The sequence below is a fragment of the Xiphophorus hellerii genome, chromosome 17, assembly GCF_003331165.1.
Source record: "Xiphophorus hellerii strain 12219 chromosome 17, Xiphophorus_hellerii-4.1, whole genome shotgun sequence".
NCBI classification, from domain to species: Eukaryota; Metazoa; Chordata; class Actinopteri; order Cyprinodontiformes; family Poeciliidae; genus Xiphophorus; species Xiphophorus hellerii.
The window spans coordinates 15647121-15671820 of NC_045688.1; the positions used below are offsets into that span (position 1 = coordinate 15647121).

At 41.0% G+C, this 24700-nt stretch overlaps 3 protein-coding genes across 6 annotated transcripts; 1 reads left to right on the forward strand and 2 right to left on the reverse strand.

Annotated features, from left to right (window-relative positions):
- Positions 1-287: 287 nt before the first annotated feature.
- On the reverse strand, positions 288-3526 carry arl1 (ADP-ribosylation factor-like 1). Of its 2 annotated transcripts, none has more exons than XM_032589017.1 (6): positions 3417-3526; positions 2169-2306; positions 1760-1841; positions 1517-1628; positions 1065-1243; positions 288-940 (listed from the first exon to the last, which is right to left on the reverse strand). In XM_032589017.1, exons 1-6 carry the CDS (start codon positions 3508-3510, stop codon positions 910-912), a joined length of 636 nt encoding a protein of 211 aa, XP_032444908.1. In that variant the 5' UTR covers positions 3511-3526; the 3' UTR covers positions 288-909. The 2 variants fall into 2 exon arrangements, with proteins under 2 accessions (XP_032444908.1, XP_032444910.1); XM_032589019.1 differs by lacking the exon at positions 3417-3526 and adding an exon at positions 2848-2979.
- A 23-nt stretch (positions 3527-3549) lies between these two features.
- LOC116736532 (DENN domain-containing protein 11-like) lies at positions 3550-13141 on the forward strand. Its single transcript, XM_032589016.1, has 9 exons — positions 3550-3946; positions 5895-5994; positions 6191-6349; positions 9998-10154; positions 10272-10410; positions 10487-10618; positions 10699-10849; positions 11429-11497; positions 11717-13141. Exons 1-9 carry the CDS (start codon positions 3550-3552, stop codon positions 11910-11912), a joined length of 1500 nt encoding a protein of 499 aa, XP_032444907.1. The 3' UTR covers positions 11913-13141.
- A 782-nt stretch (positions 13142-13923) lies between these two features.
- LOC116736531 (FYVE, RhoGEF and PH domain-containing protein 4-like) lies at positions 13924-23277 on the reverse strand. 3 transcript variants are annotated; one of them, XM_032589013.1, is made up of 16 exons: positions 22973-23277; positions 19991-20134; positions 19187-19739; positions 18638-19088; positions 18127-18272; positions 17740-17896; positions 17513-17651; positions 17151-17209; positions 16852-16995; positions 16606-16778; positions 16302-16332; positions 16145-16225; positions 15920-16039; positions 15691-15834; positions 15401-15541; positions 13924-14274 (listed from the first exon to the last, which is right to left on the reverse strand). In XM_032589013.1, exons 1-16 carry the CDS (start codon positions 23163-23165, stop codon positions 14098-14100), a joined length of 2853 nt encoding a protein of 950 aa, XP_032444904.1. In that variant the 5' UTR covers positions 23166-23277; the 3' UTR covers positions 13924-14097. The 3 variants fall into 3 exon arrangements, with proteins under 3 accessions (XP_032444904.1, XP_032444905.1, XP_032444906.1); XM_032589014.1 differs by lacking the exon at positions 22973-23277 and adding an exon at positions 20582-20915; XM_032589015.1 differs by lacking the exons at positions 19991-20134; positions 22973-23277 and adding an exon at positions 20582-20757.
- Positions 23278-24700: the final 1423 nt, after the last annotated feature.

Below are 24700 nucleotides of genomic sequence, written 5' to 3' on the forward strand. Positions count from 1 at the left end.
TTGCCACCGGCTGACTTCTGCCGCCAACCCATACAAGGTTATGTACGTTCTGTGCCAAAGAAAAAAAAAATTACCTGGGTACTACCGGGGTTAAGGCGTGAGAAGCACAAAGCCCTGCTTCCAAAATGTCCGTTTTTGGGACGCTTGATTGCAGCAGTATCTCACAACACTAAGCTATATTTATACTTTTTTCGGTTTTAAATTTGAGTTGTTTAAACCTGCTATCCTATTTGGATAATAGGTTATCCTATTAATTATTAGGAATAAATATAAAGTTTCAATATTGATACAATAACGGACTTCATTCTTTACTTAGAATCAATTTTACTGTACAAGCAGGTATAAATATGCAACCATAAAACTTTGAGCATACAGTTGGTGTTCAATAACTAATTAACTAAATATGCCAAAGCTGCACTCAAAAGATTCCAACCACTAGAATAATTGAAACCAATCAATAGGAAGAAGAAAAAACTGAAATCCATAACAAAGCAGACAGCCCAGGCTGCAGTAACACTTGGCTAAAAGACCGACTCCAGAAACATAAGCCATGTTTATTGTGTGCCGCTTTATCTCCCCCTGGTGGATCTTGTCACTGACATTGGAGCTCATTAAATCCAAATAACAGGAGTTGATTCTTGAGGTTGTGTCATGTGACACAGGGAATTACTTTAAAAATATCTGTGCTGACTCCAGATGTTACTGCAGCCTTCTCTTCTCAGTCCCAGGCTTAAAAGGCGTTAGGCGTTGGGAGGACTTGGTCAAGGCTTTATGTGGGTGTATGACTGGAGGAGGAGTGCAATCACTGGTCCAAAGAAAAATAGGGGAATGAGTAAGGGTCAGTAAAAAAAAGGCTTCAAAGCGAGGGGGTCAAAGTTTAGGAGTATATACAGGATGGGACTCCTCCTCTTACTGCCGACTTTTCAGGGCATCCACCAACCTACAGGCAGAGACAAAGCAAATATAATTCAACCTGAGTAAACAGTTGAGTCAATACAAGTTGGTCCTGCTTAGCCAGATATACGTCTACACAAACAGAAGCTAGCTCTGGAAATGTAGCTTACCACTCCATAGCCTCATCCAGGCCTGTTCCTTTGGTGGCTGAGGTCTTGAAGATCTGCCACTTCCTGTCTTTGAGGGCAGGAAGGCCCAGAGCGTTGGCCACTTCAGTCGGCGTCATTGCCTGGTCCATGTCCTGTTTGTTGGCGAACACCACCAGGATGGCTTTCTTTAGCTCTTCTTCCTGCAAACAATCACAGACAACATCTCATAACTACATAATGAGCTTTAACAGTGTGTCTTACAAAAGTATTACATAATACAAAAAAAACTAAAGGTGAGCTGGTTTGTTCAGTCTGGAGGAACTTGAACAATTTTAGCAAAAATAAAATGATTGAAATGTTCAATTTGTGCGTTCTTGGCCTTTAATGTGAGAAATTTAAAGCGGTGTGGATACTTTTATAAGGCACTATACTTCTAATGGCAAAGATTTTGGGTAGCTGGTGGCAATGTTTACCTCCAACATGGCCACCAGCTCTGACTTGGAGATGCCCATCCTGTCACGGTCGCTGCTGTCGACCACATAGATCACAGCATCTGTGTTTGAATAATAGCACCGCCAGTAGGGTCTGGAGAGGAGAGAGAGATTAGAGGGTGACAGAACTTGTTATTGATGTGAAAAATTAATATGAATCAAATGCAAAACTTCATAATCTCTACTCTTCAACCACATGCACATTTCCAGGAGCCTCCCACATACCTGATGCTGGTCTGTCCTCCCAGATCCCACACCTGGAATTTCAGGTTCTTGTATGTGACTGTCTCAACATTGAAACCAATAGCTGCAGAGGGATGGAGAGGGAATATAAGTTATCAGCGCTTTGTAATCTGACAGTGCTGCGCACACTGCGTTTCTAAAAATCAATTGCCTGGGAAAACTTCATCAGAAATAATAGATGGCTTAATGTCTAGGAGAACTAATTTACCTTCAGGGTGTCACATATAAGCGGAAATCATGACTGCGATGATATGACTATAAACCAGTAAAACATGATTCTCCAGCAATAGAAAATGCTTGCCACAGGGTCATTTTTGAGTGTGTTCATTACAAGAATCAAAATTTGAACGCTAAATTTAGGTACAGGGACATAGGAAGGAGCAGTACACACTAGGAATCGTGGTGACCACTTCTCCAACCTGCAGCCTGTACAGAATGGTGGTTTTCCCTGCACCGTCCAAGCCCAGGATCAAAATCCTCATCTCCCTGGTGCCAAACAGGCCAGAAAAGAGACTGGAGAAGAAACCCCCTGGAGAGAAAACACACAGCATATACGGAACTTTGATGAATTCAGTTCTGAGTTAGCTGACTGATTTTTTTTTTTAACAGTTGAATACCATTTAAAAAAAAATACATCAGACGTATCTATAGAAGGAATAGGGTGCACTAATACAAGCCCTTTAAAAAAAAAACCAGTTTTTCCACAAGACTCCATCGTTCACGTTTATCGAGCTAGCGCAGGTTAACTCCCCAGTCCCTACCTTTGGTGACAGCTTTATGATTTTAAGACACAATGTCGTGCTTTATTACTCTCACTGAAAGCTTCTGGGTAGGAAGGCCAGAATATAAGCAAAACCCGTTAACATCAAAGCAACACAATAAAATGAACACTATAAACAACTAGCCATTAGCATTAGCTAAGCAGGCTGACATCAGCTGCACCTCGCGCTAAAGCACGGAAGCAGAACGAGAACGCAGATGTAGCTCTGTTGAATATGTTGTATGTATAACTTTCAATGTATGCTGTTGAAAAATATCTTATTTAGTAAAAGAACAACTGAATTACGCACCCATTTCGCCAAAATGTCGTTCCTCGAATTATCAATGTGCAGTTGCCAGGTTGGTTCCGTCTGGCTGACGTGTCGCTGGAAGACGTCATCAACTCTCGCGTGGATTCGCTCGCAACAATCGTCACATACCCACAGCGACATTTTTTTATTTTATGTGAAATAAGCAAAACACTTTTCGAGACAATTAAAAGAAAATACAATTTCATAATAAAATAACTCGCGTGCATTTACCTTTTAAAACTTTTTAAATTAAATTTGTGGGTGCGCGGCTTGGCGGAGAACGAATATTTTCATCGAAAGTGTGGCCAGAGAACAGAAGAATGATGCGCCAACCGACCGTTGTTTAACGGGGTGCATTCAAGAAGTTAAACCGGAGCCGCGTTTCGAAATGTTCAATTCTGTAAGAGTGAGACGAAAAAAATAAGGCGGGTTTTGAATGCAGCTCGCATCAGGCGAAGGAGTTGCCCTCTCTAAACAGCATCAAATTTATGATCACTGAAGATTAGAAAGGTTTCCCAGCTACGCGTGAAAAGTGGTGCGCGTTGTGTGAATTTAAAGCAAAATGCAACCTTGGTGAGCAGTTTGCAATAACTTTAATCTGCGGGGAACCCTCTGACTTGTGATTATCCACGGATGGACCTGGCGGCTGTCGCCTGAGATCATCGTTTACGATCGGCGGAGAGACCGACGCCGACGAGCAGGATGGTGGAGCGGTCGGACCGAGCCCCTCTGTTGGACTGGGAGGAAATCCCATCCGCGGAGAAACCCGGCGACGATGCCCCGGCGGCGACTCCCTCCGAGGAGCGACTGTCGAGCCCGTCCAACAGCCGCGGCACGGCGGGATGCTCGGGGTTTGGGTGGAGCAGCGGACCTGGGGGTCCCACTCCGCCCAGCAGGTCCGAAGCAGACGGCTGCAGCGCCCCGCCCGCGACCTCCAGCGCCCCGCCGGCGGCCCCGGAACGAGCGCTGCCGCCCGACGAGGAGGAGCATCTCTCGGATTCAGGGACGAGGGAGGCGTCGCTGGAGGACAGGATGGTGAAGTGGGAGGAAAAGGACCAGATTGTGTCTGTCTTTGTAGTTACATTTAATACCAGAACAGGTGAGACAGCTAATATGTACAAATTGTTTTCAGGAAAGCATGAAATATTCTGAGTAAATTAAGGATTATGTGTCATTTAGAACCATCCTTTCCAGGCATGATGCCTAGAATAAAATAAGCGCCTGTCAGAACAAAGTCTGCAGATCATTCTCCCACAGGTGTGGCTTTTCCTGATCTCTCTCTCCAAGTTTAAAGACAAAGTCGAAAGTCACGACACATTTCCCTTGCCAGATCAGCGGGGGTTTGACCAAATGTCAGGATAAGTGATATAAATCAATCAGGCGTCTCCTTCAGCAGGAGGTAACCCATACATTTTTAATAAGGGTTGTCTTGAAGATTGGCAGAGCCCTGGTGAATCACTTGCCAGATGGATTGCTTAGTCTGAGGGCAAATCAAACACAGAATCAATGGATGATAGAGAAAAGCTGCTCTGGATGGAGGACAGGAGATTTCCTGCAGGGTGGAGCTGGGCTCTTTTATGGTTTTGCGGCATGTGAGGCTGACATGACGAGCAGGTTGCTACTGTCATGCTTGTTCAGTAAGAAGGAATCATTACTGCGTAATTACCACTGCATGTCACAATCTTAGGTGAGAAAAATGCAAATAAGAAGAGTGAAGAGTCAATATTCTAATGAACCTCCAGCCCACCAATGCCATGATGCTACAGCGTTTAACAATAACAATCAATGTACATCTAGTAAATCATTTCTTTATTGAAAAAGCATTATTTTTAACAAAAGAAAAAAACATATATATATAATCACGGAGCCCAGATTTCTTCACAATAAAGACTTCCAAAAGCACTTTGATAGTATCAGATGAACCATTTGGAATCACACCTTAAAGTTGCAACTTACCAAAAAACGAAAAAGAAAAAATAACTAAAGTATTAACATTTAAATAATGTTTCTGGGGCAAGAAATCTGAGAATTGTTTCCTTTTAAAAGTCTAGACTAGTTTTGTCTCAGTGTAACAGATGGTCCAGAATGACACTCTTTACATAAGAAAGTCTGATTTTTATTATTTAGTTATTTATATTAACAAAAGGCACCTGCTGTTGAGCTAAAACACTTGGCTCAGATTTCAGCTGAGTAAAGAAAAGCAAATCAGAATAAAACTAAAGTGTATTGCAACAGTATTTCTGCTTTTTCGCAATCTGTTGCTTGACAACAACAAACTACCACACAGTTTATTAGGATTTTATACAGTAGATCAACACAAAGAAGTGCATAATTGTGAATTGGAAGGAAAAGGATACACCTTTGCACATTTATTGATTCATATTTTTGCCTAGTCTTTTCAATTGTGACAATGATTTTCCAAGTCTTTTATTTGGCTTTTATTGGATTTATTGCTCCATCCATCTTTCCCTCAGCTATAATTAGCTACCATAAAATTAAAACAAAATCTTCTAGTTGGATTCTGATCTAAAGATGCAAATTATTTCAGTACTATTTTATTATTATATAAGGAAAATATCTACTTTTAAGGGTTAAAATAGAGCCTAACAGTTGTTCTATTTGAAGCAGTGGATTTGAATTTAAGTATCAAAGTAAATGGAGCTGGAAAAAAATGTACACCACACTTTTCAGACATTCTTCTTTGTTTTTATTTTCTTAAAAAAAATGTGTCGTGTTCTTCCACTTTACAAATAAGGGTTGCTTTTTGTTGTCTATCGCATAAAAATCCATTAAAACATTCTGTAGTTTGTGGTGGAAGAAAATGTAAAAAAAAAAAAGTTTGTTGACAGACCAGCTCATATTCCTGCAGAAGGTTGTTTGACTGACACACGTGACTGAACTCAGTCAACTCGCTGAGTCACTTTCTCTGTCCGTCTGCACCTGTCAGGCCCGGTCTGCTCAGCCGGAGCTCACGACGACCTCCACGTCCCGTTTAGCTCCTGAATACGAATATACCCGTCTGTTTCTGTCGTCTGCGTGTGACACAGGTAACATGTTGGAGTGGTGTCTACCCAAAGACATGGACCTGGAGGGAGTGGAGTTCAAAGCCATCGCCAGCGGCTCCCACCGAGTCAGCACCGACTTCATGTGAGTGGCTCTGTTTGCAGGCAAACAAACAGAGTAAGCCAGATTCAAATATTAGGATGCGGCCCCAGATCTCCTCCCCTCCCCACCCACCTCCCGTCCTGGCAAAGTGCTGCTGGTGCAGCCATCTGGCAATGCCTTCGCTTCTCCCTGACTCACTGCCTCATCTTCCAACCCCGCATCTTTCCTCCTTCTGCAGCTACTTCCGGAAAGGCCGCTACTTTGGCCTCGCCTGCTTCGCCAACATGGCGGTGGAGAGCACTGAGGAGAGGGGCGCCCGGATGAAGTCGGTGGGGATCCTGTCTCCGTCCTACACGCTGCTCTACCGCTACATGAGCTTCCTGGAGCACCAGGTCAGGTAAGGAGGACCGTCTTTAACGGCAAACTCTCTGAAAGCAGCAGCTTCTGGCTTCAGCAAAAGTCTTACTTTACCTTCCTCTTTTGGTAGAGATCAACATTGTGGCACGGCTGTTGCACTGTCACGATTACATTAAAACTGCTGACTCACTTTCTAATTATGACGGAATTGTAAGCACAAACTCGTCTTTCACTTGGCCATGCTTGTAGGAGACACCTTGAGTACACATTCACACCTGGAAACCCGAGCTGGTTTGCTCGCTGAAGAGTTGTGCTGAGATCAGCTGGGGTTAAAAGTCTTAATGTAGGGCATTAGGGTGGCTTTAGTGTCTAGTCAAAGCGTTCACACTATTAACTTCAGTGTGTTTTACTGGGATTTTATTTGTCAGACCATCACCAGGCCGGTAACATTTATGATGTGGGAGGAGAATGGTGCTTCAAAGTTATTCACTAAAAACTGAGGTGTGCAATTATATCCAACTAAAACCCCTTTTTTCTAATCCCATCCATCCATTTTCTTACACCCTTGTCCCTTGTGGGGTCGGGAGGTGCTGGTGCCTATCTCCAGCTAACGTTCCGGGTGAGAGGCGGGGTACAACCTGGACAGGTTGCCAGTCTGTCGCAGATTCCTTCAATTAAAACTGCGTGCCTATAGAAGTTGTACATTTTGTGAAGACAGAGGAACACATCAACTAAGTCAGGAATAAAGTGTTCTAGGACAATTATTAATCATGTTCTGGTCAGACAGCAAAAAAGACTCTTCTAATGGTTTAACATGGTGGTGGTAGCATAATTTTATGTTGGAAGTTGCAAAAGATTTGAGACTGGTTCAGAGGTTGGTAAAAAGTCTGCTCAAGTACTGACTAATTGATCAAATTATCAATCATTTAATATTTAAAAATTAGATGGCCCAAAGTGGAAATGTAGTTTTTTTTTTTTTACCCCTCCAGGGGGTCTTTTGTGGGCTCTAGTGTCCCTTATATGAAAGTAGGCTGACAGGAAAGGGGGAAGGAGAAGGAGGAAGACATGCAGCAAATGTCGTCGGGTCCAGGAGTCGAACCTGCGACGGCCGCGTCGAGGACTCAAGGCCTCCAAACATGGGTCGCGCTAACCACTACGCCACCACCGAAATGTAGTTTTTGTAAGGACAAAAATAACAATATTTCAAGTAAGTAGCAAGAAAAGAACAAAATCAACCAAAATATTTTATTTTTCAAATCAGTTTCTTTCGATATAAAAACTTATGAAACTTTAACAAAAACTGCAGATGTGTCTTTGTCTGGTGAAGTTTTGGTTAAAACATGTTTGTTCTTCATTCAGTGAAGAGAATCCAGAAATGTTACTCAAGTAAAAAGTAAAGTGTAGTAAAAGACACTCTAAAATAATTTTTTTTCGAAAAAATTAATCAAGTAAAGGCATCGGTAATTGAGTAAACGTGACTGTGTCTGAAATTAACTCCCGATAAATTGAGAGAAATCAAGTTTTAAGCTACCAGGAACCCATTTTGGCACATTCCAAAAAAAAGAAAAAAGAAACTAAAAGACTTCATGGAACTGCATTTTGGAGCAATTACTGCTTTAAAGTCTCAACTCAGAGAAGCAGTAATATGAATTTATTGCAATTCATTCACTTTGTTGACAAAACCTTTTGAAGCCTGTCTATCATTTTAACTTCCATTTCACTAAAATGCATCATGTTACCTCATAAAATTCCAACAAAGTACATTCAAGTTTGTGGTTGTAACGTGACAAAGAAAATTACAAGATGCCTAAATACATTGGTACTTATACAAAGATTATAATAACATTTATGTCTTTCCTTGAATTATTTCGGTATTTCAGTCTTTTTACATTTTGATCTAGACAAAAGGGAATAAAAACCCTTTCAGACGACTTTCTACTTGTGCTTTCTTTAGACTCTCAATGCCAGACTCACACTTCCTTTTTTCAGTTGAACACACCACTCTCTACACTTCAACTTCTCTTCTCTCCCTCTCTGTCTTCTTGCACAGTTCCCACACTGCGGCCTCCAGTCATGCAGCGCTCATGCTCATCATTCCCCCACATATCTCTCTCCAGATTCCCCCATCTGACGGCTGCTCCGGTAGTCGTCACTCCTTGTACAAAGAGCGTGCTGTTGGCTCACGGGGTGACTCAAACGTTCAGGAATTTCTCTGGTTTCTTCGCTCTTCCTGACAGTTGAGAGCTGGAATCCTGTTTTGCTCTTAGAGTATTTATGGGGAAGTATGGCAACAGTCGGACGAAGGACAAGTAAAGGAACTTAGGTAACTGTTTGAAAACGTTTGGTGTGAGAGAGAACTGCGCAAGACTGGCGCAAGGGCAGAGCATGTAGGAAACAGTGAGGCAGTGGTGAGGTGTGCGGTAAGGGCGACGGGCCGGTTCAAGGCGGGGCTTGGGATGCATCAAGGATCTCCCCCCCTATGTTTTAGTAGTCTGTCCAAGAATGGCCAGAAAATTTCTTTGTAAATGTAAATATCTCAGATCTGTTATTTATTTATTTATTTGTAACCATTTAAAGTAGCTTAACTGCTAAAATAATCTTTGACATTAACTATGAAGCTGCAATAACAGTAATGTTTTCAGTCCTGATTTAAAGTCGCCATCAGTTTCTCTCCACATCTAACGAAGGCGCTTTTGGAGCTTGGCAAATTAAATGCAGTCTTCGAGCAATCATTACAAAAGTTTAAACTATTGGAAATAAAAGTATGCAAGATTTTTTTTTTCTGTCTTTTTTTGACAGGCAGCCTCTTCAGACCTCTAACCTTCTGTTTTCTAGAACCAAAAATAATGAATCTCTTTTCTGCATTGGGTTGTAGTGATCTCTGACTCTGCTAGTCTGTAGGGTTTCATCTGGCTCAGTGACTGTCATGTGGTAAATGTTATGCGTTACTTATGGTAAGAGATGCCGTAAAACACTAATGCATGATATAGGAAGAGCAAACAGATTTGAAATAAAATGGACAGAGTATGAAGCCTTGAGGAACACCACATGTGAAGTTCAGTAAAATAAAAACGGAAGTTTTTAGGCAGTATTATACATTTATAAACTTTTTTTTTTGCTTCTAAAAGGATTGTACATCTCTTATATGTTTTTGCTGTTCTCGCGTAAATCGGATTTGAAACTCCTAGAGCCTTATTTTAGAGGTTTTGTCATTTCTCTTTGCTGTGGCCTGATATTTTTCCCAGCCTGACTTTCATCTCGTCAGTCTGTTGTTACCCAATGACGGTTTCCAGGTCGCAGACAAATTCATTTGTGTAATTAAGTCCTGCGGCTGACGTGCTCATTTGCTTCACAATGCTCCTACAATAATTAGCGAATCTTAACCCGGCGTTTTCCGGTTTTCATTTTCCCCTTTTCATGGACAATGTTTTTGTCCAGAACAGCTTTGCTCCAGGACCTGAAGCCATCTGTCCATACACTGATTAGTGCTGTTGTTTTTAGACTGTTTCCAGCGCTGAGTCGGAATAACACGGGCAGTATGTGGATTTGATTGGTGATTCAGCTCATTATACTGAACGTGCACCACCCACAGATATTTGCCCGTGACTGTAAAAGCTTCAGAGTTTATATTTATTATAATTTTTCCGGTCTAGACCTCTCTTGATGCCAGTTCTTCTCGTTTCCACAGGCTCCAGCTTCAGTCCCCAGGACACTACTCACCCCTGGAGGCCTTTTATGAGGACAAGAGGGCGCTACTGCCCCCCAGTGGAGAGGATGTTGTAACTGCATTCCCAGCCAACGCATGGGGAGCTGCGATTAACCACAGCATGCACCCTGAGATGAAGGTAGGAGAGATCTTCACATTTCTTTGACAATAAAATGGTTTACGTTTTTTTTTTTCTCAGATGATGCATCTTTCCATGTGTTTCAGTAGTATCTGCCTGTGTTTATGTTTGGGACAGATCACTCATCCAGCAGGCTGCATGTCCCAGTTCATCCGCTTCTTTGGGGAGCAGATCATGGTCCTTTGGAAACTGGCTCTCCTCCGAAGGCGGATCCTCATCTTCTCTCCTCCGCCCGTGGGTGTGGTCTGCTACAGAGGTGGGAAACGTTCTGATAGAAACGTCCCACACTCTCGAAAGGTGCGTCAATTCTTCTGTTTCCCGTCCTCCGTCAGTGTACTGCTGCTGTTGCCTGGCCAACATCTCCATCCCCGGTGTCGGCGTGGCAGTGCCAGAGTTCCGGCCTTTCTTCTATGTTAACGTCGCCGACATCAGCGCCCTGGAAAACGAGCTTTCCTATGTAGCATGTGAGTGGATTCCCAAAACATTTTGCACCAAACGAGAAAGTTGATGGTAACCGGGCGCTGGGACATGTTTGCATGTTCAGGTACGACTGAGAAGATCTTTGAGGAGAAGAAAGATCTGTATGATGTGTATGTTGATAATCAGAATGTGAAGACCTACAGAGACGGGCTGAAGCCTCTGCTGCGCCTCAGCGCCGCCGACAGAGAGAAGTATCGCAAGCTCACCGAGCAGAGGTAGGTGACCGGAGTTACACAATGAAATTAATATTTGTTTCCTGCTTTGTTGTGTCTCGGAAAACAATCAATACGCCTTTAATAGGTGGCGTGCACTGTTAGCCACACATATAAAAAATGGCTGCTAACAGATGTGGAATTATACAACTGCATATGTGTGAAAAGCAGAAGTGGAGCCTCCTGCACAAACAACTAGAATGCAGAAAGTGGTTTCTGAATGGTAAGTCATCAACAAAACAGCCGTAAAGCCAGCTGACGAAAAATGCTGGAGCTCCATTTTGGTTGCTAGGTGACAGCGTGGTTCACATCAAATGTGACTCCGCATTTCAGACATTTTTGAAACGGCTCGTTTTCCAGACACCAAGAAACATTAACTTATTGCCAAAAAAGAACGGCTAAGTGTTGTTTTTTTTAAAGTGCTTTGAGACCCAACTGGAAATATAAAAAAGTGCAGAAAGTACATTTCGCATAAGAGCGGTATGACTACTTTTGCAAGGCGCTGCATATTCTTTGGAGCTTGCTTTAAGGAAGGGTTTGTTGTAGTGAGACCATAAACAATTAAAATGTCTGTGTCTGCAGGCAGATGTTGTTGTATTCCCAGGAGGAAAATGGAGACTGTGTGTCCAGCGAGGAGGATCTTTTTATTTTGTAAGTACATCATAAATGTTTATTAGCCATTTTTAAAATTACAATCCTGGATGCAGCTTAAAGTTAAATCCACCCTTGAGTTGGTTGTTGTTTCATTACAACAAACACAAATCAGTGTTTCTGACCAACAGAGTAAAGCTAACCAAGGGGAAAAACGGTGAACAGTGTTTAAAAAAGTGGAAGGTTCAAGGAAATTCTCGTTTTGTTTTACTTCTGAAGGTTTTTCCTGGAGCAGAACAACAGGATTTTCCAGACTCTGAGCGAGGTGGCAGGGAGCCCGGATCCCACCATCACCCAGGACAGCGTGAAGGCCATGGGTCTGGATCCCCATGGAGACAGACTCTTCCTGCTCCACCTGCTGGAAATCTACGGCTATGACAGTCTGCTGGTTTCAGAGCAGCTGTGCTGCAGCTGAGAGTTTTTATTGTTTTGTTTTTTTTCTGTCTGTCATCACTGCTGGTTTAACACAGGGGGCCTATCTGCCTCTGATTGCTGCACCACTGGCTTTGGGACACTGTTGAAGGCGCCATGCTGTAATGTTTGGTCCACTGAGGGTCTCCTCCATGACCGCCAGATCGTCTGAACTCAGTGGTACCGACAAAAACGTGGTAAATTCTACTTAGCAGAGCCTTGTGGAGAGTTCCATACAGCCGTTGGGTTTGATATCAATACTGAGCCATGGTTTTTTTTCCCCAGACTGTTTTAAACATTTGACTAGATAAACGAAAACCGAACCGCACAAACGTATTAAGCCAGCAAGTTTTACTGTATGAAAGGTAACTAGAGGTGGGCTTCCTGTAAATAAGGCTGATTTGTCTGTGATCTGCGTGTCAGTGTATGTGTGTGATATCAGGTCTGAATTTCTGCCAGTGTTGCACTTCATGTACCGTGTGCTGGATTTTAAAGAGACACTTTTTTGCCCAGGTGATCCAAATTAGGGCTCAAGGTCTTTCACCGACACGTCAAACTGCCTTCGCCGTCACCACGTACGTCTGTAACATCACCAACCAAGTGACATTTAGTGACACAACGTATGTCTGAGAGGAGAACGTTTTAAAGACACAAAGGCAGGTTGGTTCTAGAGATAATGTCGATGTTTATCTTTGCACTTTTAGACATCAGGAGTATAGCTTTGAGATGAATAATGTCAACATACAAGGCCAATTTAGCTCCATTAGGAAGAATAATTTTGTCATTGACCAAAAAAAAAGAAAAGTTTTTCAGAGCAAAAACAAAAAGCACTGGAAGCATCCATTTCTATTACAATGTAATGGAAAAAGTAGACTATTTTGAATGGAGCTACCGAGATTTATGTAGCTCAACAGCTCCCTCTGGCTTCTATTAGATGTATTGCACGATTAAGATCTAAGATGAGGGGATAGTTACTGCAGCTTCTTTTGCGCTACAAGTAATCTGTAATAATATACAGTGCCTTGCCAAATTAGGTGTACTCCTTAAGCGTTTCCACATTTTGGTCACATTACAACCAGAAACCTCAATGTAGTTTAGAAGTATTTTTATGCATTATCTTCTTTGCAGGGTTAACACAATATCAGCCAGGATGAATGTGAGTTTTACCACAGATTCCCGTATAGATTCACGTCTGGAGTTTGACATACCTCCCCAATGAACGAATACAATTGAGCTGCATTTAGCTCAATTGATTTAAAAAGAAAAAGAAAAGGCAGGCATTATTTTGGAACAAACCATTACCTGTCTGGTGTATTCCTTAGTGCTTTTTGTTCGTTTGCACACCTTAAAACAAATAGAGGTATTCTGGATGCCCTGAATTTTATTTTGATTTATTTAAATGGAGGACTTAATCAAATACTTGCCACATGTTTCACCTTTTGCTATTGTGTGTAGCACACATAGAATTAGACGACACACAGAATTATGTGGCTAAAATGTGAAAATGATTAAGGTGTACGAAACTAGTATACCACTGTATAGCCACACAGCTTTTAGCACATTTTACTTTTGGTGACTTTTAAAGGTTAATCCGCATAGTTGTAGAAATCACACTCAAACCCCCTCAAAATGTGCTTCAGAATAATCATCTGTAGATGAAAACACACCCATTTATTTTAAATGCATTCAGAAACACGCTGCACTGTAAGATAACCCAGAGCTTTTAGTCAGTGTCCTGCATTAACCATGAGATCCAGAGGTCTAACTCAGTGATTCTTTTTCTATCTTGGTTTTATCTGTAAGATATTAAATGTGAATCTAAATGTGTTTTTATGTAAAGAAATGGGATCAGCTGAATGTGTTTTATACAGCGACAATGATCTCCCCGAGCCTCCATGTATATCAAACCCACACACCTGTAAACTGTAAGAAAACATGTCCACGTCTCGCCAACTAAAGCTACTTGTACAAAGCAGAATCAAACATCTTTGTAGTTAAAGATAGTCCGAGTCATGTTAAAAACACCTTTGCTTTATTTATTTTCACCGTCAATCATGTCAGAAATAAAGTGCACAACCACTTTTAATAAAAAATTCTCCTCTTGCTCTTATTTCAAATATTCCTTTATCTGTTAATGTACATGCTTTTAAGATTGTTTTCCCACAGTGAGGATTTTCTGTTTCCATGCATCACAAGCTTCTCATCACGGCCAGTTTAAGTACGGTCAACCAGTTCTGCTTCACATCCAGATCGTCGCAGGAGAACACGTGGCTGGTGTTGGACTGTCTGAGACTGAAATGGTTCTGATCCTGCAGCTCCTCTATCACACAGCTGAGTAACGGTACGGTGAGCAGGGGCTTCTCATCCTGGACACAAGGGAGGGAAAGAAAGGAACAACAATGGCTGTTACTATAGAACAAATAAACAGAATAACCACTTCCATTTGGCAAAATTCCTCATGCTGGAGTGTCTAAGCTGTACAAACCTTCAGCAAAAAAGTTTAAGTAGTGAAATAAAATAGTGAATATTACAGGATTTGAAAATTACATTCACTTTGAACAAGTTTTGAACATTCTACTGTGAATGTCTGAGGATAAATGAGCTTTTCTACTTCTACAGTCAGATAAATTGAAATAATCCACAGCAGTGATGTGTTAACCTCCAATTGTCTATTCATTACAATCTACTCAAGTCCAGAATTATTTATACCCCTATAAATAATTCAAATTAAGCAGATTAAGATTTAAAGTAATATTTTCATTTGACCAAAATCTTTCTTCTGATTGAAAGTCCTATTCTTGTCCTGAAGTGGCCCAACCAAAGCAACAATATGAAGGTCTTTGTGACTGTAATGCCAATATGTCTTTTATACTAATTATTGAGAATGATCTAATGATCATAAATAAATCTACATATCTCTGGGAAAACTGTTTCCTATAAGCAGGATCTTGAGTTTTGTTTGGTGCTGTGACATCTGGTCACAACAGTGACTCATTTGTCAAATAAAGGGTCAAAGATCACGTTTTTCTAGCTGATGGCACCTTCCTTATCCCAATAATCTAATCAAACTCTAAAAATGTTAACACCAGCTGTTCAGTATTATTGTAGAAAAACGTCTTTTCTACCAGCAGCTGCACACAACTATTCCAGCACTTTGAAATAGTTGTGTGCAGCGGCTGGCGTCCTTCATTTACTGTGCAATATTTCAACAAACGTAATGTCATATTACACCAGGTCAAGATGTGTAAAAATCCTTAAAATGAATTCATCTGTTAATGCAGTAGCAACAGAAAAAAAGTAGAAAGTGTGTAATGATAGATAAACTTCTTTTCAACATCTCTCTGTTGCATTTGTAAATATTCTATAAGACATCTCATTAAAAACAACAACCTTTTTCAAATGTGCCTTTTTTAAAAGTGTTTTGTACTACTTCATCTATAGTGACAATAAATAAACAAAAGGTTGTATGCAAATAAGTTGATGGATCATTACCTGTGGAGTATTGTACACATGGAAAAATGGAGGATGAGTCCCGCTGAGAACGCACCACACTTCTTGCCAAATCGTGGAGTTGTCCCCATACTGTAGGAACCCACTCAGAACACAGTCCATTGATCCTGGATGTGCTCCGCACTGGGATAAAGCCAAAAATAAAACTTGCATCAGAATGTTGCAGGATTTTCTTTCAATAGTCTAGTAACATAAATGCTGTTGCAGCTGCAGCTAGACTGGGAAAACGTAAAGCAGAAAAAAACGCAGTCCAACATTACAGAACATCCTACCTCCAACATTCTTCTCTTTTTTTGCTCCATCCTCTCGGCTCTCTGGCCAGCCAGGACGGAGTAACAAGCTTTGCACACTTTGTTCAGCCTGTTGCCGTCGTACTCTAAAGCCACTTTGTTGTCTGAACACTTCCAACACACCACCTGGGGGGAGAGCAGACACCGTCACCTGTGAACTAACCTTGTGTTGCGTTCTGTTTTGTACAGTACAAAGCGTCCGGGTCCTCACGTAGCCACAGGCACGGCAGTGATGTCTTCTCCTGGTGAGTGCATTGAAAGGCTCCTGGCATGTCATACACAGGGTCACCTCATTGTCTCTGATCCAGCGAGGGGCTCGTCGGCCAAGTTCCTGTACAACAGGTGTGTATCTTAGTGTTTTTTTTTTTTTTTTTAAATCTCATACAAGGACCAGTTTGTGACTGAAATTTTCAAGACAGTGTGTGATCCAACCTACAGTTTCTTCTGTAGGTTCTTTAGAAGCCAATCTGAAGGTTTCGTTTTTCTTCTGAAACACATCAATGGCTTCCTGAATCGCCTGGAGATAGAGTACATATTAGAAGTCTTTCTGTGACTTCAGTAGCAGTTAATGTACTGCAGCTAAACAAAAATACCTTTATCCAGTCGTCTCGCTCCTGCTCAGAGCTTGTAAAAGTAAAAAAACAAAAACAAAAAAAACTGATTACATTTAAATTGAATGCAACATGTGAAGTGCTTATTGAAAATCCACTGCCTGAATTTAATTGCTAAGGCTGCAGGGCATTCATTTTACTTTGTGCAAGTCTTTGAAAGTAACAGTCTGCCTAATGCCTGTCCATTAAAATCCATTCAGATACATCCTGTGTGAATCGGAAACTAACACTTTAGAACATACAAAAAGCTGTGGACTTCAGCTGTTATGAAATGCTGTGAACCTACCTGGCCTGTAGCTCCAGTGTCTTTTCCTTGCCAGAGACCTGGAAAGTGTACGAGTGGTCGTCATTGGTAGTCTGTTGGGTTTGCATGCCGTCCACACCAATCCTGCAGCGGACAGTAAACCGCTGACCAACCAGGCTGAACTTTGCGCAGCAGCACAGCAAGAAGTTGTTAAACTGTGTACGCAAAATACTAACGTTAGTATTAGTGTGGCAAACACTGGCGGAGATTTTTCTGCACACAACTGACCAAAAACAGATGTCTCTCCATAGCTGACGTGTTCCTGGCAGCGAGTTTCAGCAGGCGGCCTTCTTTGAGAAATTCGTTAGCTGGGTTGACCACTTCTTCTTCTCCAACCATCTCATAAATCTCCAGAAGCCGTTTCAGGTTCTCCTACGATGAAATGAACATCGACCGAATTGATCTGCTTAAAAACCTCTCAATACCGTGCCTATGTTGTTACCATAGTCTATAAAATAGAGTGAAAATATTAAACTGTTAACATTAGCTCGAATCAGAGCGGTATCAAAAGTTATGTGTCTACGCACGGCTTTGTGGATGGCGCTGTTTGAGTGAATCGCTGCCATAGAAATAGCCTCCAGGGATTCTATGGGGGGGAAAAAGTAAAACAAGAATCTCAAACACTTTCAAAAGTGTGTGTTAGGAAAACTAGCAATAGTTATAGTATAAACAGCATCTTCCATACTTTTTGGAATCCCTGGCAACAATGTGTAATTTAATCTTTTACTTCAATAGCATTACCTCATATAGAAAAATGCTACAAAGTATCTTCCAGCCTTTGGTCTGTAATGGTTGACAGGAAGACTTGGTAGCTCCCAGATGACTTCAAGGCATTTTTTTGTTCATTTTCATCAGTTTATGTCGTGTGGATTAGTGCAAAATCACTTACTATTAGCAAGCTCATAATCTGGGTCATCGTCAGGAAGCTTCTTCAAGTAATCCTTCAGTAGCATCTCATAGCGTGGAACCCTCTGGACTGGTTCCAGCATGTGGTGCTGCAGGGTGAGGTTGCCGCACAATTCCTGACTCTAACAGCACAAACATACCATTGATCAGATCTAGGCGAGACACATGGAGACATACAAATGCAACCCTGTTCTGGTGAGCGTTTCTTGCCTGGATGTCATGGATGATGTTTCTGAAGGCAGACGAGCGTTCGGTCCAGGTTCTGACCAGTTCTATGGCTCGGTCAAAGTTCCTGATGTAGTCAGCATACATCCTCAGGAAGGGTGCGTGCTGCAGGAGCGCTCTGCCCAAACCAGGGCTTTCATGCCTTCATTGAAATGTAGCAGAAAATATGTTTAATGCCTCACACAATTCCTGATCTAAGGACATTTTATGTTCATAAAAAAAAAAAAAAAGCAAACGTTGCTATTTTGGCCAGGCCTGATGGTGCAACGTATGTATTCTCTAGTCAGGTATAAAATGGTTCCCCCCTTTAATGAAAGATTAAGAAGCGGTACCACTAAGGAAGTTCACTAAGTAATTAGAACCAAGACTCACCAGTGCATGATGCAGTTTTCCAGGTCAGGCAGTAGAAACTGGCTGTGGAATGAGTAGATCGACGATATGTTGGAGAAGATATTTTTTATGACGTCAGGAGGAAATGAGCCGCGATCAGCTTCTTGTGTAAGCCGTAAGCAGAAGACCTGCACAGAGAGTTAAGAAGCCAGGGTCACACAGCAATGTTCATTATCATTTTTACAACTTCTCGTTTTAATTGTGCTCAGATTTGTAGTGGATGGTTGCATTTATTGATTTCCATAAAGGAAATGAAACCCGCAGTGCTCAAGCCATCTGTCCAACCTTGTTAACGTCAATGTAGCTCATTCATATGTGCTGCAAAGATTATTTTGGTCCATCCTTTGTCACCAAAAAGGAACCACATATTCATTTACCACATTCCTATAGCACTTAACCAAACTTTTAAAATGCACTAGTTTTATTTCTGTTAATGCTTTTTTTTATAAGATCAAAAAAACAAAACAAAAAGAAAACGGAAAGTTATAGTTACCTGGTCGACAAGGTGGAGGCGGGCCACATACATCCTCTCTGTCTGCAGGAGCTCATTAGCTATCCTGTATAGTTTCTGTTCTTTGTCATCTTCACTTTTTGACTCACTTCCTCCACTTTCGTTCATCTTCTCCTCACCTTCCTCGTTACTGTCAGCTTGTGAAACCAGACGACCGTTCTCTTCTCTTGTGGTCGCTTTATTCCACTCACAGGAATACCTGCTAGCACGTCCTCCGAGTGCCTTGCCTTCGTCCATTAGGCTTTCTGTTGACTCTACTCCCTCCTGTATTTTGCCATTTTGTTGTCCTGGGGAAAGTTCAGTGCTCTTACTGCAAAGACGGTCTCCGTCTGTGGGACTTGGCTTACAGGTAGCTGGGATCTTGGTGTTGACACAGTGCCCATTGCAGTTAGCTGATTTTAGAGGAGAGCAGGCAGCTTTTTCAGGAGGAATCCTGCATGGAAGGGATTTATTTTTTTTTTAGAAATTATCTTCATGCATTAAAGTTAAAAAATTGTTTTATGTATATATACACATCGGCCAACTTCCTACCTGGTTTCATCCATGTAGGCAATTAGATCAGGCACGCTTAAAGATTTTTCTGCCTTCTTCTCTCGTTTCTCCAGCTTCTCACTTGAGATTCTGTGCAGGCCCAGCCACGACTTGGAGCTCTTGGCAGGGCTAAAGCTGCCCATCTTCTTCTGAACGGGGCTCGGGGTGCGCAGCTTTGCCATGAGAGGGTTACGGTTTCTTGGGGACAGCTTAGCAGGGCCGTGGCCCGTCTCCCTCAGTGGACTACGACCCTGAATGCTTATCTTAGCCGGATTTGGAGATCTTGAAACTAAACAGCTTGAACGGTTTGGAACCACCTGAGCCAGCCTGGGATGTTCCGCAGACACTGGATTCAAAAAGTTGCCTCCTCCACCTCTGACTGGACTGGGTGACCCTCGACAAGTCTGTGGGCTAACACAGGAAACGCAGATTCTACCGTCTCTGTCGGTTGTGTCATTTCCTTGTTGAGGTTTTACTGTGTCTAAAGTACGATGGCAGGCTTGATCTTGCCCAGCCTTCTGGAACCTCTGAAGGTGAGCTGGTTTAGGAGTCGCTATAAAGACAGAAGTTTTGGTGGGAAAATGTTTTATCATTGCACTGTAAACCCCCTCCCCAAAAAACAGAATTTCCATCAAATCAAATGTCTTTTTAGCGCAATTTAACTGTTTTTCATGCAAGATTTACATTTCTGTTGATCCACAAATTAAATTTTCCGTATGTTCTCAAGTGTTTGCAAAAGTATTGCGTGATAATTCGTAAAACACACAAGCGTCACACAAAGAGGTTCATATTTTTTGAGCTTACTCAAAAGAGACTTTAAAGGAGATCTCTTTGATTTCCTGTTTTGATAATCCTCATTCGTGTTAGTTTCAGGGTTCGGTTTTGTTCCAGAGAAAGTGTCGCGAGCACGGCCACAGCTGTAAGCGACGCACGCTCCGCTGTCCACATCTAAAAGAAAAACAAAAACACACTGTTATCTCCAAAGTTAAAATACAGTATACTTCAGCACTTATTTGGTGTGTGATAACACTTTAAAACTCCTTTAACAGTTAAATGTTGTGTAAAAATGTTACTACATAGACGCGTTACTAAAAACCACAGGTCTAATAATTAATGAGGTATGAAAAGCTTTTATATATATATATATATTACAACATATATTTAACCCAAACAAATTGCTGCCAGTCTCTATTCAATATATGAAATTGTTGTTGTATTGTGCAGGAAAAAATAAGCACCAAATACTTTAGTTAAATTACCTCCTGCTACTGGTCCACAATTGTCTACAATTAACCCAGGAAAGATTCTTAGAAGCATTACAAACACATCCACTGTAATTTTTTAAAAAACACACACAAAAAATAAAACAATTTGCAGCATAAGCAAACTTCTTACATTTAGACTTTATAGCCGATTGTTTTCCTACGTGCATTTACATCCAAGTTGGAGCCAGATTAGCCCTTGTTTGTAGGAAAGTTGATCTATCTGTGCTTATGTGAGGCTGATTTGTTGGTCATGTGAAGAGGGCTAAAGTCTGCTGCTTTCTCAATGGAAAACTTCTGTTTTTTCACTTCTGCTTAACTGTTTGAGGCAAACCTTTGCCAGACTTACGTACTCTGCCGCTGCTGCTGTCTCCATAGCAACAGCTCAAAGACATGCACAGTTTGTATAAGAAGTTCCCAAAATCACAAAGGATAAATGAACTTTTAAATAAGATAAATTGGATGCGTTTCTGGCTCTATAGGTTACAGATTTCAGTGTTAACACAAATGATGAATAATCCTAGGACTGCTATTTTGGACGTTGTGCAAGATACAGTTCCAGACAGAAGTTCCTCATTGGCATAAATATCAACTTTTGGACTTTCGAAGGTGAATTTCACTGTCCCTTTGAGATTGAGCCGTTTGGTCAAAACCAATCAGCCCTGTAACAACTGTCAGGAAACGGCAGTGACGCATTCTGCATGCAGTGATGTGGTCGACCATGGTGATATGGGACGATGGTGGTGATGTTGGTAGGAGTTTGCCCTGCAATCTGCGGGTTGCTGGTTCAATTCTCTTTATGTCGACCTCTTGACAGAGGCCCAAAATCAGTTCAGGCAGGTTAGAATGCACCAATGCTCATAGTTTACCACCTATATATTTTTGAAACAATTTCAGAGGTCCAATTTGAACTAGCTCTCATTCTTTATTCATATTTTGCCTGAAATAAAGTAAAAAAAAAAAAAAAAGGTCATGAAGTGATTCACAATTTAGCATGTTGCTAATGCTGCCATCTATCATTATTTTTATTCTTTCCTGTCACATCTGCTCACATAAACTAGACTTTTACCATGACTAATTTCCATAAACAACTGCTTAATACCTTCAAACAGAAAACTGAAACTCTGAAAAACGATTCATTTAGACTATTTTTTGAAACCGCGTGTAGTCATATTTGGCTTGAATTGTATGGATTCTGTTGCTTCTGTCTAACAGGGGTCTCAAACTCCAGTCCTCGAGGGCCGCAGTCCTGCAGTTTTTAGATGTGCCACAGGTACAAAACACTGGAATGAAATGGCTTAATTACCTCCTCCTTGTGTAGATCAGTTCTCCCAGCCTTGCTAATGACCTAATTATTCTATTCAGGTGTGGTGCAGCAGAGGCACATCTAAAAGTTGCAGGACTGCGGCCCTCCAGGACTGGAGTTTGAGACCCTTGGTAAAACATTTACACCTTGATTTACTGTGTAGCCGTTTGGATGGCACGTGTGTGGTTTCTCTTAAAAAAAAAAACGAGCAACTTTTACACTTGCACGTTTGTCTATTTCCCCCCCTAACATTCATCAGAGTATGGATTGTACTGTTGGGTCCTCCGTCTAACAGTACCAATGAAGCAGGCAGCCTTTAAAAAACAGCTCTTCCTCACTGAGAGAACAGGAATTGCTTTGTACGAGAATGTGGGCCTGTGTGGACTAAAGAAATGAAGTTTATGCAGAGACACACAAGCAATGTCTGGGCTTATTCAGTCGATGTGAAATAATACCCTCGTCCAACATAGTCACCAAGTGTGCCTTAAGTCACACATACACAAATTGATGCTCTAACTCACTGTCCTGGTCACCTCTTAGAAGTTTTCTGCTCCCTCCACAAACAGCACATTACTTTTGACCTTTGAAAGTGCATCTGAATGCACACTCCATAGATTTGTTTTTTTTTTTTTTAACAAAGGCTGTATGAAACTAAGTTAATATTTCAGCCTTCTGGGTCTGTGGACTATTTTTTTTTTGGTAGCTTTGATTGTGTTGATGCAAACAGCATACCATATAGCCCGGGTGCATTTTTGTGGTTAACTGTGATATGTTTTATGATCTTTCATATATCTTTTAGCATCTCTTCAGTCAACATTTTCTCTAGACCAAATTGCCTTGCTTAAAAATAAATAATAGGATTAATGTTTCAGCAAGTTTTTAACTCCAGCTCAATGCTCTTGCATAACAAAGTGAGAGGGGGAGAAAAAAAAATCAACTGAGCCTCTAACAGCTAAAGTGGAATTTCAGGAAGATTTATTTCTATTTCTACAGCACACCTTAAAATAGCATTTTCTGTATTCAAGAAACAGGTCAGCATAAAATGAAGGTAGCTCCTAATTGGTTCATAACACAACCGCATCATGTACTTGCTTGCTTGAGGTGGTTGGCAGGAAACCCTTTCTGTTCTTTATCAGAAAGCTACATAGTGCATTGACTGAATTTATTCATTTAAGAAAGCCTGTTTAAAAAGAAAAAAGTGGGAGGTTGCCACCTCACCCGAATCAAGGTCGTTCCCTGTCGCACCTTTGTCTTTCCGTCGGACTGCCACTCGTCTAAACTCCTCCGCCTCACGGGTCCCTGTTAGAGTCAAACTGTTTCTTTTCTTCAAGTCGAACATGGTCTCACCTGTATTGTCTTGTAGAAAAAACGGTGAAACTCCAACGAAACTTGACAACATGAACCAGACCATAGAGATGCTACCCGGTCAGTGTGTTTCTCGTTTCACGTGTATAATCATCGGCACCAGCTGTTCAGAAACCACGCCCACTTATTTAAATGAGCACGACCCTTTATTTATTTTCTCTCTACATCTAGAGAAAATGAAGGCGCTTGGAAGATTGTGGTAAGCCTATTAATAAGGTATTTCTGAAAAATGTCCTAATAAAATTTTTTATTTATTTTTTTGTTTTTGTTTTTTTGTTTGTAACAACAAAAGCCCATTAACATGGTAAACCCTAACTCTTGCATGAGCCGTTTCATCACACTTCCACCCAGTAGCCAACCAGTATAATTCACAAAAATAATTCCTCAAACCCACAACTGATAACTATTTGGTATATCCCATAGAAATAATAAAGAGCTTTACTATGGCTCACTACCGCCACCAGCTGGTGAGGAGTGTGGATCGGGATTCTCAAATTTACTTCAAAATCGAAAAAAAGTACAAATTAATGAATGAAGAAATTCCCCCAAGTAAACCTCTACACAGCATTGAGCATGCACTCTAGACATCATCATATTCGTGGCTAACACAAATCCTAAAAACTTTTTTTTCCCATGGCAGCAAGTTTTCTACAGCTTGTATTTGTGTCCGGTGAATGGGAAGTTGGCGCCAGCTTGTTCGGTGCGTACTAAAAATCCTGGAATTACATTTTATTAAATATTTTTTGAAATATAACATTTTCAAAACATAAATTCTAATATATTTTTTAATATAATTCATCTACAACTGAATTATATATACTTTTAAATTAAATACAGAAAGAACCTTGAACACACGGTTATGAATTTATAAGTTTATCAAACACGAAGTTTTTGATTCATTTATTACTCTGTCAAAAATGCAAATACATATTTTGGGCTGAAGGAGGCGCTCTTGTACAGAAATTCACCCAATAACAGCCACTTATTATTTTAATTTTTTTAACCTCAAGAATGCTATTCATTAGAATATCTTTTTCTATTATTATGTTTTACAAAGCCAAAATGTGTGTGTGTGTGTTTGTATGTTTATTTTCTTTCTTTTTTTAGCAAAAAACAAAGCGAAGGAAAAATACATTCCAAGTGTAATTAATGTTCTCTTTTGTTTTGATCTCCAGGGGATGTGCAACCATGTTACATACAGTATGTCCCCCGCTGAGGTTTTGTACTTAGGATACAGTCTACCCTCCAAACAAAATGAGGAGGGGAGCCCCGTGACTCTAAGGCGTCAACTGCGCCGCTTTCGTCACCCAGCTCGCTGTCTGACAGAGAGCTGAAAAACAAAGTGAGTGCTCACTCTGTCATTAAATTACAGTTCTCGTTTCTTCACATAAATGCATATATTTATTTATTTTTGTCAGCCTGTAAGTGGTGGTAAATATCAAAATGCAAGTCATTGTTCGTAAAACTTTTGATGGAGAAAAATCTTATAATAAAAAGGACCACTAGACATGTTATTCGCCATGCACTGTGGAACAGAAGGTAGCACATGTACTGGATTTATTTATGTAGTGCAGTTGTTAA